The 13962-nt window shown below is 42.2% G+C and overlaps 1 protein-coding gene across 1 annotated transcript; it reads right to left on the minus strand.

Annotated features, from left to right (window-relative positions):
• Positions 1-751: 751 nt before the first annotated feature.
• Positions 752-13783, minus strand: LOC132263296 (glutamate receptor ionotropic, kainate 2-like). Its single transcript, XM_059762984.1, has 19 exons — positions 13551-13783; positions 13318-13464; positions 13185-13247; positions 11128-11543; positions 10877-11065; positions 10667-10819; positions 10527-10572; positions 10304-10366; positions 10095-10227; positions 9835-10024; positions 9496-9615; positions 9001-9147; positions 8604-8679; positions 8464-8482; positions 7915-8113; positions 6088-6319; positions 4668-4760; positions 2527-2693; positions 752-1180 (listed from the first exon to the last, which is right to left on the minus strand). Exons 1-19 carry the CDS (start codon positions 13627-13629, stop codon positions 956-958), a joined length of 2757 nt encoding a protein of 918 aa, XP_059618967.1. The 5' UTR covers positions 13630-13783; the 3' UTR covers positions 752-955.
• Between the last annotated feature and the right edge of the window lie 179 nt (positions 13784-13962).

Raw genomic sequence — 13962 nt, forward strand, 5'->3', positions numbered from 1 at the left:
CTTTGTGAGTGAATTCAGCATTTCATCTCCATTTGCGCGCTCAGACAAGTGCACTTTTCAGCATTTTGCATCATCTGCTGATTATGTGGAATGAAATTTATCAGACAAAGAGGATTTTTCGACGTGCTTTCCTGAAATGGGCGGAATTGCAAGTGCTGAGAGAGAATGAACTTTGTGAACACATCACTGGGAAAAGGAGCAAAATGCAAATGAAATTGAATTTGTCACACTGAATGTCACATGAAATTCACTACCTGAAAGTCTCTCTTTTTCTCTTTCTCTATCCATTGTGAGCTTCTTTGGCAAAAGGAAATGCTGGAATTTTCATGAGAATTATTATAATTATACTTTATGTATTAACTCCATCATGTGTGCCTGCTTTTATTGACTCTTCTTGCTTCACTGTCACGTGCTTAAGTAACTTTTCATCTCTCTCCCGACGAACCTTTCCTCCTTTTGACAAACTTTCAGAAGTTTTACATGTTTTGAGAGCGAATAACTACAGAAAATTAAACTCATTTATTCATTTTCTCTCTCCGGCCCTAATGTTTAATAATTTCTATTACGCAAGTGCGCCTCAGATAGATTCATAGCCAAATTCACTGAGAGCTTCCTTAAAGTTGCCTTACATCCTCCAACATCGTCCTTAGTCATATAAACCATGCGAAATATTTAATATGCGGTCTTCGTATGCGTCTTGAGCGCACATTTCTGAGGGTGAGCGACATTAATTTAAATTAAAATAATAAAATGAGAATAGTGCGAGTGTTTATTGTCGGCACGAGAGTGGCTCAGCTGCTGCAGCACATCTCAGGAGTCTCGGAGATTATCTTTATGGCTAATTCAGGCTTCCTTTTCCCACGCATCGCATTGTCCAAATTGGCCTTTATTTTGCACCTTTCCCGGGCAAATACACACTGTTTTATTCATTGAATGGTGCGGCCCAAAGTATTGATTACTTGTGCCCGAACGACGTGCCGATCTTGTCGAGATGAGCCGTGCTGGATGTCGTGTTCAGGACATTCGCCATTGCTGTGCTCCTCGACTCGGACTCCGCCTTGGACGATGAGCCCTTTGAACCTGTTGAGCCGCCACTGCCATGAACGCGAACGGGCTTCGTGGTGATCCAAACGTTCAATGCAAATTTCAGCTCTGCCTTGAATGCCTCCCACGGCGTTATCTGCCGCCCAGCATCGCCATGACCGATAAATTGACCGTCCGGGCGCCCAATTCCCCAGAACATAACCAGGCATCGAGGGTTTTTGGTGAGTGTGTTTGCATGGCAGAGATTTATCGGCGCGCCCGGTGGGATGTGTGTTGTAATTGAATTAAAAGGGGTTGGAGGAAGAATTAAATGAACATTAATTCTCTCATTTAATTCTCAATGTCACTTCATGGTAAACAACATGAATTTATGCGAAAACATAAGCGTCGTTTTTAGGCACAAAATGCAAATAATTTCGCAATATAGGCACAATATAGGCACAAAATCCGGGAACCTTTTCAAGTGGTTTTTCATTTAATGTCACTCGATTATAACTGGAAATTGTCAACCACCTAAAATAGCCTCTAAAATGCTCATAAAATCAATGCACAAAATGTATGTTATAAACGCAAAATTTAAGCCACAAAAAACCCCCACTAAAAACGAAACGATAAGAATGTGAAAAGTGGAGAAAAAACTATATAAAAACAGTCAAAAGGAATGCAAAACACAGAGAAAATATGATCGATTGAGTATTGACAAATCATCATAAAAAATAAGGCTCCATCGGCAATTTTTCTCCAAGGAGATGAAGTCTCCTTGAGTCACTTCAGGCGCGCGGAGCGAGAAATCGACAGGAAAGTGGAGAAAAATGTGGCAAGAGGGTGGAATAAATATATGCGGAGGGCACACGAGCCCAGGAGGAAAAGCAGCGATTCTCAAAATTCACATCCTCAAGTATCATCAAGTATTTCACCTGAGTGGCTTTCAAGGTTGAATTGTTGACTGTTTTGCAGATGCGAAATTCAACCCTCTTTTCTCTCACACACACACATAGCGAGAGCTTTTTCTCACGCCTCCCTGGCGGATTCTGGCGATACGCGCGGAAGATTAGGAAGATGAAAGCTCATGCGATAGCAAAAGGGAGAAGAGGTTCTCCTCTTATCATATCTCGTGCAAGTGATACAAAAAGTAAATCATCAAGGTAAATAACTAATAAATTATGTGTCAGAAGTGACTTTTGCGTGTCTCTCGGCTCTTCCTCCTCTGTCAACAATGTAAACAGGCATATAATCTATTTGCGCCCCCCCAAAATTGCCCACAAAGAAAAGCACACAAATTTTCTCTCTGTCTCACAACAGAAGCACTCCATGCAGGCGAAGAAAAAAAAGGTGAGAAATAGCACGAGTGGAGGAGGAAAAAGTTTAATAAAGCACATGAAGATGCGAAAAGTGAAGGAGAATAATAGACAGTTGAAAAAGCAGCACGCATTGGACGAGAGAGAGAGAGGAAAAATGAAAGAAAATTCAAATGACACTCACCTTCTCATCCACAGCCACTTGACGGCAATTCCAGAGGAACTCGAAGATGCCGATCATGAGAGCCACGGAGCATCCAGAGGCCAGGACAACAAAAACGCCACCCACATTATCGATTCCCAGTTCGGCGGCGCTATCAGATGAACTTGTCGTTTCCGATTTACAGCGTCCTGGCGGAGGAAGAAAGAGAGCGAGAGATGCTGAGAAATGGGCAGAACTCTCATCATGTGACACTCACACACAGACCAGAAGCGCCCCATTCTCTGGGCAACCCATTTAATATCACTCAAAGGCAATTGCCCGCAACCAAGAGCCAGAGGCTAAAGCGTTCTGGGAATTTCCTTCAGCCAAAGGACATTTCCACCCACGCGCAAATGCCTAATCAAGCAGTTTAAACTCTCACATTTCATCAGTCTTCTTCGCTCTGTCGCTGATAAAATGCCAAAGCTCGATAACCAGTGAATAAAAGTCGTTCATAGAGAAATTACAAGGGGGAGATAATGGACTAGAAGTGGTGTACAAATCAGTAGAACTCTTGCAAATTATGCAATATTTCGCTCACGACGTTCATTATTTGACTCTTAGAAATTAATTTTAAGCCAAATACTAATTTTGACATATTTTTCTAGGTTATGTGACTGATTTAAGACTAAATAATATCTTAAACTAGGCAATTTGGAATCTAAACTGTAAGAAATTTCACTTTCTCAGTAGAATTGCGTATTTTTACTCAATGAAAATCGTGATTTTGGAATTTAGAATATCAAGAAACGATGCTTAAGTCAATCATAACCTCAATTTTTCACTAAACAGGAGCGATTTCGAGGTAGAAACGTAAAATTTAATGGTTTCACTTAGATTTTAGTTAATTTTTGATTGAATTTCATGATTAAGAACTAAAATTTGGCACAATATTACAAGTTTTCGCCTCTTCACGTGTTTAGGATTTGTCATACAATTTATGAATCGCTTTGTGACTTGTCAAAGACATTAAAAGAGTGTAAAATTGAAATTCTTGCAGTGTAATCAGCCAAAAGAACAATTAAAAGAAGAAAATCATGAAATATTGTATAAAGTTAGATTTCCTTTAATTTCAGTCTTATTTTAAACACTCCATTAAGTCTGAAGTCCTGGAAAGTGTTAAGGATGCTTCAAACAAATAATATCTTCCCCTTGAGAAATTATTACAGCTAAAATGTCAATTCTCTTTCCCTTCTCTTTATGACAAATGGATCTTCTATGGATGGCAAATCGCTTTTTAATTAGCCACATTATTTCATTGAGCATTAGGCAAAAATGCAATTTGCTGGAGGAGCTTTGGCAGAAGCTCTTTTTATTTATTCCACCCTTTTTGCCAAAGCCACCAAACAAATTAGATTCACGTGCTCTGAACAATTTACTATTTCTTCCCGACATCACGAAAACATTCTTCCCGGAGACAAGAAACTTATTAAAAATAATCCAGGACATTTTTCTCATTTTAATACCCGCGCGCGCGTCCGCAGATGAGGAGGAAAGTTGAGAAAGATCCTGGGAAAAATTGTGTCTTATTTTTCACGTGGGGTTTTTCCGGCTCTTCTTCCCTTCACATTTTCCTTTTCTCTTCCCTCGAGTGGCAACATAATGAGAAAGAGCTTCCGTGTGATTTTCTCAGAAGAGAAAAAAAAAACTTTTCTTGTCATATTTCAACAGATTTCCCGATTTTTCACTCTCTTTCACTCACATCAGAAAACATCGTGCATTATTAATTCCACTTCCTCTCTTCCTTTGACTCTCTCTCCTAGGCACATATTTTGGGGCCCCAAAAAGTGAAAAACCCATCAATTTATGGGTTTTGTGCGTGAGAAACTTTCGACTCTCCTAAAAATCGCAGTTCAGCGACTCTCTCGCTCGCTCGCTTATCTAAAATGTAGGAATTTTATCGACATTTCATGTGATTTAGTGTCTAAAGGCACACGAGTCTCCCGAAGGGATTTTCTCTCATGCAGAAATTTCAACTCCAAAAAGGATGGAGTGCCTTTCACTCATCCCAGGGAATCCATAAATAAAATGGGTGCGCGCGTATGTTGTATCTCATGGTAATTCTCACTATAAACACTCTAAAGTTAGGATGCTGCGGCAGCAGATAAATTATTTTGACTCACCATCTTTCCACCACTTTGTCTTCAGCTGATGAAGTTTTCCCTCTTCTTGCATTTTTAACACAGCACCGCTAATTGCCGTTCTGTAGGGCGAATCTGTTGAGTACACACGGAACAAGAGCTATATAGGCATTCATTAGGATTTCATGAGCCGACAAACTAGCAATTTGGCTGAAATATTTCCACACACACTTCTGCACGACTCTCGCTGGGTTAATCCATTTCAATTTTTCGCAATCCCCAGCGATTTGGGGGATAAAAATCAATGAATGGAAATATTACTCCCACCCCAAAATTCATAGGTAAGGAGCATAAAATTCACGCATAACCGCACAAGAGAGAGAGAGTGAAGCTTTACACGGCTTCGGCCGAGAGTTGGGGGAGAAATCGATACAAATTTTCAGTGGTTAACACGAGAGAGATGCCCAATTGAAGGCGCCTTTTCAGCCAGATTGAACAATCTCACAGATTACAGATGGCAAATTCCACACTCTGACCACCACTCAACTCTGCTTTGGGGACAATTTTATTCACCCCCGTAAAGATCAATTCACTTTATTATCGAATACAACATTTCCGCCCAATTTTATCACCATATATAAAGATTAATTGAAAAGATGTAAATAAAAATTGTGGTCACAATCAATAAAATTCACAATCCGCAAATTGTGGACGTCTTTCAATTCAAGCCACTCAACAAAATTTTACTGCCACCAAGGGCGATTCGTCGTGGCCCAACCCCTGGACTGAGAAAGAGAATTAGTGAATTTAGTCACGAGAAAACTTGATGAATTACCCCGTGAGTGTGGGTCGAATGAGAAATTCATCATGCAAACTAATTCACTCGTGCATCCACTTAATCCCAAACCCCGGACTGTGTGACGAGAAACTTGTCCTCTTCTCCAAACCCACGCAGAGAGTCGCAAATTAACTCCGCAATCCCACCCCAATTTACCTACATTGTATAAGAGATATTTTTATAAATTCTTAATTAGTGATTCCCCACTGGAAATTCCTCGCTGAAACGTGCCATGAATTATTCCCAAACCCCTTTGGATGCAATCTCAATTCCCTCAAGAGCTCTTTGCCCACCCCAATTGGGAGGGGGTGGGAAAAAAGACATGCTAAAATTCCAATAGAAAAGAATCCTTTTCACCTCAAAGGCCATCAAAGAGAAAATTCTGAAAAATCTATCAAAAGAGTGTCTTTTGAGAACTCTCGTTTCCTCTACTTTCACATTGCAATTCAGTAGATTTTTTCCACCCTCTTGCTTTGCTTACTTCTGTGTGTGAAATAGAGTGAATGCGGAGCTCCAACAGTGCCCCAACAAATTATACATTCACCCGATAGGGCGGAAAAAAAATCCCATGATTGATTTGCGGAAGGGACGCGATAAGGAGTGACGGAAAAACATGGCACATACTGACTGGCATGGCGATTCCATATCCTTTGCTGTCCAGCAAGCCACCGACTTGCATCAGATCGCAATTCCGCTCCGTGATGTATTCCAGCGTTGTGGATTCCATCAGGAAGGCGTACAGGCGCTTTCCCTTCTTCACGCGCTCCATTCCCTCATTGTTGTCCTTGGCGAAGACTGACGGCCGGGCGTTCTCCATGGCGGCCCACATTCGCTGATAAGTGGAGAAATTCGACTCCTGGCCAGCCACCGAGAAACAGATAAAAGCCAATGAGAAAAGGGGGAAAAAACTGCCAGAGAACTCACTCAATAAATCGCAAAATTTAACAAGTTACCCCTATTGCATTACACTTCACAGTTCTTCTCCCGCTCTTCCCTCTAGACATCACCTAAGGGGTGAATAAGCGTGACGATCACAGTTCGCTTGAGTTTCCATCGACCACAATCTTTCATTCCTTGCAAATATATTGCAGAAACACGAGAAATTTAATGAATTTCGATTCATATTAAGTGTAATTGAAAGCACTCAAGTTTCTTTAGCATTCCAAATACCAAATGATCAGCGTAAATTGCAAATTGTCTTGAATCTTGTCTTGCATCTTCCCAAGCAACACGGCGTCTAGAAGTCTTTCGCATTTATATAGCAAAGCCTAGAACTACTACAAAAAGGTGCCCAAAAATTGGTCGGTTCTGGGTAATTGAGCATACATTTGTCGGTCATATAGAATACTCATACGACTCGATTCCAACCGCGAACTAGCACATACGATCGACACCGAATTTGACACTCGGGCACTGTTCGGCACCGTTTTGGGCGCTAGAGCGCGCTGAAATGTGTCTTGAGACTCTAATTAATTGCATATTAAACGCAAAAGTTTTCATATGATTTCCTCGAAATTAACTAACTGTCACATTTTCCGGTCTGGTCATCCTTGTGTCACTTGGGAATTGTCTTGAGTTAAGAACGAGAATAGCTATTAAAGTAATCAAACTTTGAGCAGTTTTGTAGTTGAATTTGAAATAGAATTGAGACATCTATTTCCCCCTTGGATTTTCCTCAAATTGCACAAGAAAGAGGGAAGATTGGAAGGCCCTCCACTCCATTAGCTTCTCAGATTTAAGCACTTTGGAGAACAATTAGATGAAAATGCTTCAAGTATTCCAACATTGAAGTAATTGCAGCTGAACATATGGAAGGATTCCAATGTGAATACTATGTGAAAACTTCAGCCAAAACCGCTGACAATTAAATTCTTGTATACTTTGAGATCCTATTAAATGATACCATCCTTGACTTGCGCTTCAGTGACAGTGAAATTCTCTCTAATTTAGCACTGTGGCATCCACTCTAATATCGCTGTGTGTAGCGAAATACAAAGCGTATATTCCTTTCAACTTCTGAAGGGTAATTGGATTTTCACAGCAAAATATTATACTATTTCCCTCGATATTCTCAAGCGCGCGCGCGCCGCCCATCTTGTGCAGACCATAACGAGCCCCGAAATTGATGAGATTCTCAAGTTTTCTTTGAAATCTCGCCTCAAAGTTTTACACATCTCTCTATAAAATTAAACGTCATCGACAGAAGCTAAAAATAATTGCCTTTTCTCTCTCTCAATGCAATCGATTTGGCAAAGAACAAAAGCTTTTCTTCCGCTTTATCATGTTTTATCACAACAGTTTATAGATTTTCCACTCTCTCTAGCTCTAAATTTCTAAAACTTCCCTTCAACATTCTGTGCGCGCCTGCAAGAGGGTGAAAACTTTCCACCAACTTTCTGTGACTTCGTTTTATCATCTTCACCTGAGTTGCCCTGGCGCAAATGGACTCACCTTGAACATTTGCAGCGTACTGCCTCCGATGACGGCACCGTACTTTATCTTGCTTTGCTTGGCCAGATCCTCGGCACTCTCAATGGTGGCGTCCATTCGCTCCATGGTGAGGAAGGCGGCGAGATTTGCCGTGTAGGATGACAACATAATTAATGCGAAGAACCACCACATCCCGGCCACAAGTCGCGTCGAGATTGCCCTGCGGAGGAGGCCAAGATTCAATTTCCTCAACCTCAACAGCGAAAAAGCGCCAACATCAATAATCTTCCATTGTGTTTCCTCTGTCATTGGCCACTATTGCACATTAATCGCATTCTCCAGTGTCACGCTGCTCCTTCTCTCTCGATCGCCCTCTTCATTCCTCCTTTTTCCGCCCCCTTTTTGCAAGTTACAAGAGTGCAAAGATTGAAGTATATATCTTCCTCCGGCGGGAGAGACAAGCGACAAATCCCCAATGAGATTTGCCAGCGTAGCCAGAAATGCAAATGATCCGACAGAGGATGGAAAACACTCAGCCACAATACCTCAAATTGCTCATCAAATACTCACTTTGGCAGAATGTCCGAGCCTTTCGTTCCATCCGGCAGTCAACGAGTCATTCATTAGAGTGCCGCGCCAGGATGAACATGAGATTAGAGATTGTTAATTGCAAGAATAAGCGGAAATTTATGCTAATTTGCCCTCCTCACCTTGACCCATAATGGAGCCCATTGTCAGCCACGTACAGTTGCGCATATTCCAAATATTCTCCACTTCCTCAGGCTCCTGTGCGAAAAAGGGATACAATCATAGAGTTCATTAGAATACAACACTCTCAGCAGCCATCCTTGCAAGGATACCTAATAGCCCCTCATGGGAACTTAATCATCAATTAATTAAGGATGGGAAAACATCAACCACACAAATTCACATTCTATTTTCATAGAGCTTTTCCAACCCCCAAACCATGCTTACATATGATGATTAAAGAGAGCGGAAAAAGGTTTTTATTTCTCTGTGGCTTTCATTCTCCCATTCTTCTTCATTTGCGGCACACACACAGACACACACACATGTGAAAGGCAAGGATAAAATGAAGGTTTGTACCGTGTTGCACGGATGAGGATTCTCCCAGTCGTCCGGTGCCATTCTGGCCAGCGCGAAGAGCAGCACAGAGACACCAAGATAGGCCGACGCCATATAAATCCACACATCCAATGACAATGGACTGAGGAATGAGAATAAATCCGGAGGCTAAATAATTTACACATAATTAATTTTTTATTATATCACCTCCAAAAGCTCTATCGAGAGCCCGTGTGAGAAGGGAAATGGGCTCAAGGGGTGGGAATTGTTTGGGGGAGAAAGAGAGTGAGTCATTTAATTCTTCGGGGCATTTAATTTGCCTCTCTTTTTTCCTCCGCCGCCGCCGGCCGTAAAATGGGCGGAATTCCAATGGACAGTTTCAAAATGGGGGAAAGAAAAAAAATCTCCCAAGAATTTCGCCATCCATTGAGCCAATTTCTCGGTCATTTCGCCGTCAAATGGGCAAGTTAAGTGCCCCTTGAGAGAGGGTGGCAGAAAAAAAGTGGTATACTGAACCTGCTTCACTGGCTTGGCGTACAAAATACTGATGCCCAGGGTCATGAAGGGCATCGTAAAGTCCACAGCAGTTCGCCTGTCGTAGGTGATTGTCAAGTCGCAAATAGCCAAGTCAGCTTTCTGCATATTATAACCAAAGCCGGCATTAATAATACAACAAATATACATTCTCCCTCATGGATTTTTCCATCATCATCATCATCCCCAAGGGCCTCAACTTCCCCCAGAGAGAGAGAGAGAGAGGAAGAGGCGGAGAATCAATTGGCAGAGCAACTCTGCCATCACAACTACACAATCATGAGGTAAATTGGTCAATTTGAGATGGATTCAGAGACTCACCCGATCCAGGAGCTGCTTCACCAGTCCATCCCACTTCTTTGTGACTTTGTTCAGTGACCCGTACCTGTTGTCCGGCACCAATTCGATCCGATAGGCGAATCCCAGAATCTTGGCGATGCCATCCATCAAATCGAGTGAGTATCCTGTGTAGCGTGCATTGCCCTCAAAGTACTCGCCCTCCTTGGGCTCCCTGTGGCGGAGGGATTGAGGAAGTGAGACAGAAGGAAGCAATGATAAGCAAACACGCGAGCAAAACGTACCGCACTGAGAGAAATGGAGCACCAATACGTGACGCCACAATGAAGGTTTTATTCTGCAGGGATTCGAAAATCTGCGAATCGACTTCACTCTGAGTTCTTGTGTAGTTAATTCCATGTGTTGGATCCCACTTTGCTGTCAAGAGGGGGAATAAGTTATAAGAAATCCTCCTGTAATTAACTCAAACATAGACAGAAAGAACTTCTCTCACCAATTCTCTTAAAGCCATCCTTTGACGATTCGATGATCTCCAGCTCGAAATACGTGCGCCGACCTTGCAAATTAGATTGTTTGTAAATAGAAGCGTCATGTTTAGTAATTCAAGAGGTGAAATTTAACCCTTTAGCAGCGGCAAAGCGCGCCAGACTTTTGCCCCTGTGTAGAATGAGCATGAAAAAGGGCAAAAGTGGCCAAAAATCTCGCCTCACTCTCACCTAAATCATCAAATGTGATTGGTCCTGTGATGCCATGTTCAGTCTTCTGCACAATACACGCCAGGAAAATGTGCGCCAGCGAGGGAAGAAATGTGGTGAGATGTGTCCGTGACACGTGAGATAGGCAAAAGTTTAATTACCAGCTTCATGTAGTTGACAATCCTCAGTCCGTGTGGCCATTGCGACGGGTGTTTGCAACTCATCGGCACTGCGAAAATCTCCTCTGAGCTGTCCAACTCCTGCAGAGCGGCCGCAAAAGCGCGCACAGCATCGTGAACCACGGCGGGCTCGGTCTGCAAGCATCCGGATTGCTTCACACACAATTCCCATGCATTGCACTAACGCCTCACCTTTGCATGCTCCGGCGAGACGCGGAAGAGGCGATTGAAGCGCTTCTCACCCTCTTCCCAATCATGCACGGCATTCCTCAGTTCATAACTCTTCGGATCAATCAGACGCAGGCTCGTGATGTTGGAACGGGCGAATTTCAGCTCCTCAAAATCAATCGTGTGCGTGTTGAGAGACGTTATAACGTAGCTCTGCAAGGCAGAAATTCATAAATAAATTGATGAGCACTTTGGGAAGATTGCAAAATGAATACTTGATAATCTTCCAGTAGTTTCACTTCGCGCGCCTGCCGAAGAATGTCCAGGATCTTGTCTGGTTCGCAATCCAGCACAATGTTGTTCTCGCCAGACGTCTGAATCTCCTTCAGCAGCGGTCTGTAGTCCGGATCCTCGCCCAGCTGGCGCACAGTTATCGGGCTATCCTGAGGCCCATGAATCTGCAGGACATCCTTGAGACGCATCAGACCCTCGTCGGTCTCGTAGATGATTGTGAAGCTCTTCCAGCTGTAGTCCACGAGCAAGTCGGCGAGCGCACGTGACAATACATTGCTGTCCGGATAGACATTGAGCGTCATTGAGCCAATGCTACGCTGGCCACCGAGTGGCTCTGGTGACCAGTGAGTTATGATGTGTGGCACTTCCATTGTGTGACAAATGGCACTGGCAATTCCTGCGGATTTAGCATCAACAATTACACACACACTTGGAATGCGAACCCTCAAACGTCGCTCCGTGTCGCATTGTTTCCGATGGACGGATGTGATTGCACCTAGATTGCACCCTCATGCGTAACGAGCACCGCAGCCCGCGTCAGTGATAGAGGCCACCCACTGGGCGTCAGGCTCATTGAGGTGTCATCGGGAATCATCAGTGTCACGCAATATCGATTGTCCGGGAATTTAGGAAGACGACCAGGGAAGGAGAATAGAATATTGTGCATTATGGAAATTCACCAAATGCATTTCAATGCTTTTCCACTCCATTCAAATTAATATTCTGTATAAAATCGGTGCTTTTAATTACATTTCGACGGGTGAAAACTAGCAAAAGTCCAAATTGTCACTCCTGATAGACTAATTTCTCTGCAAACTCGCACTTATTGTCCATTAAATTGATAATATGAGTGAATTTCAATTATTTTTAAAACCTTTCAGTTGATTTCATTAGTTAGTTATTGAAATATTAACTAAAATATGCAGAATTGATAAATTAATTCACAATATTAAGTGGAAAAAACCTAAACAGTTCGTAAAGAGCTAATTTTCACATTTTTCCTGTACAATTTACAATTGCAATGATGAGATTTCTCTGCAAATAATGATTATGTCACTAGTTTTTCCGAATCAAATTCATAATTTGCGTAATTTCATTGATTTTATTCAGAATTTAGAATTATTCGTTATGATTTTTCACCATATTTGATATTTTTCATCCAAATGTTCATCAATTTGAATGATTTCATGTGATTTTAAGAAAAATATCCATTCGTATGAATTTCTCAACTAATTAACATCAAATATCTTTGAATTGCAATCAGAACGGAAAATGCAGTGAAAATTGAGTTTCTTTCTAAGTTAAATGTGATTTTCCTTATTTCTTATCAAAAGGCAACTCTTGATAGTTTTCGAGAAACTCGTCGATTTTCAATTTACCGAAAATGCATTGACGAAATGAGGAAAATCAATATAGCAATTTTGGGGGGAAATTGCATTTGAAAGAAACACTAATCGAATGAAATCATACTTTAGGATTAATTTCACTCAACACTGCACATCTTCTCTTGGCAGTTGGATGAATTTGAGACATTTTCGCTCTCCTCGTCGAACTTCTCCACTTTACAGCAATCACACCCAGAAGAGAGTGTGACAATATAACGAAATTTGCAAGTTTCCCAGCGACAGCAAATCTCGAGCACATAACTTCTTCTCTCCCCTATGACGCTGGGAAAGTTCATGGAAAGTGTGAAATGGGTGCACTCTGCAGCACCATTGCTAATGTATTTTCTTTCACCCAGCAGACAAGACGACGACACTTGGTGATAAAATCACGAGATTTTATAATTAATTTCCCCAACGTCAGAAAATGTGTGTGTGTGTCTCAGGGAGGGAATTAAATTAGCCTCTCACGTCAAATGTATACTTAAGTCAGCGCCTGTGATGGAGAATCGTCGATGGGAGCGTGTGTGGAAATGTGAGAAAACATCTCACACGTCGTCATTTGAATGAATATTCAATTTTGTGATTTTTCCATTTGCAATTTTCATCCGTCACTTATCCTCCTTTTGTATGGAATAATTCAATTTCTTGATTACCTGCAGCTTGAACAGAACTCGGCCCGAAGATTGCAGCAACACCTTCGCTTATTAATTCACACACTTGAAAGAATGCACAAATGAAGACATAATCAGTGCTCTATTTGTGTAATTGATGCTGCAGCATAATTACCAATCTTCTCCGTGACAAAACTATCCCATTCGGTGACATTCTTCACGATTGGCTTCAGTTCAAACCTCCTCTCGTGCATATTTACACGATTGACGGACGAATGAAAGGCGATGACCGACTCATAATCGTTGCTGTTGAAAATTCCGCCTGTTTTCGGTGGGTGGAAAACCGCAAATTTTATCTCACACAGCACCATTTTGTAAACAATCAGCGCTCATCATCCCATTATTTACCTATCGGTATCAATCTCTTTCCACTCGCCATCGCCAATTGGGCCACAACGGCGAAGAGAACCACAAAAGGCATCCTCATTTTGCCGTCTTGGGCGCGCACTTCTTCGTCGCGTGCGCCGGGAAAAAGCGCCACTTGGGAAATATCGGAGTTAAAATTAATTTATACACTGACCCAGAAAGATGCCACTCTCACTCTCGGGCCGGAAAAGTCGACAAACTTGTGTCCACGACACTTTGCCAGCGACTGAGAGCTGCCGACGAGGAGGAGGCAAATTCATCAGCATCAACTATAAATAAAATACACATGAGGAAAACACTGTGATCACACGACGATCACGCTCAGGGTCCAGTCTCTTCGCCACAGACTGTACTCCTGCCCATCTGCAGGGTGGCAAGGAACAACAGAGTAACT

Source organism: Phlebotomus argentipes, unplaced genomic scaffold, assembly GCF_947086385.1.
Source record: "Phlebotomus argentipes unplaced genomic scaffold, Phlebotomus argentipes genome assembly contig_15, whole genome shotgun sequence".
NCBI lineage: Eukaryota > Metazoa > Arthropoda > Insecta > Diptera > Psychodidae > Phlebotomus > Phlebotomus argentipes.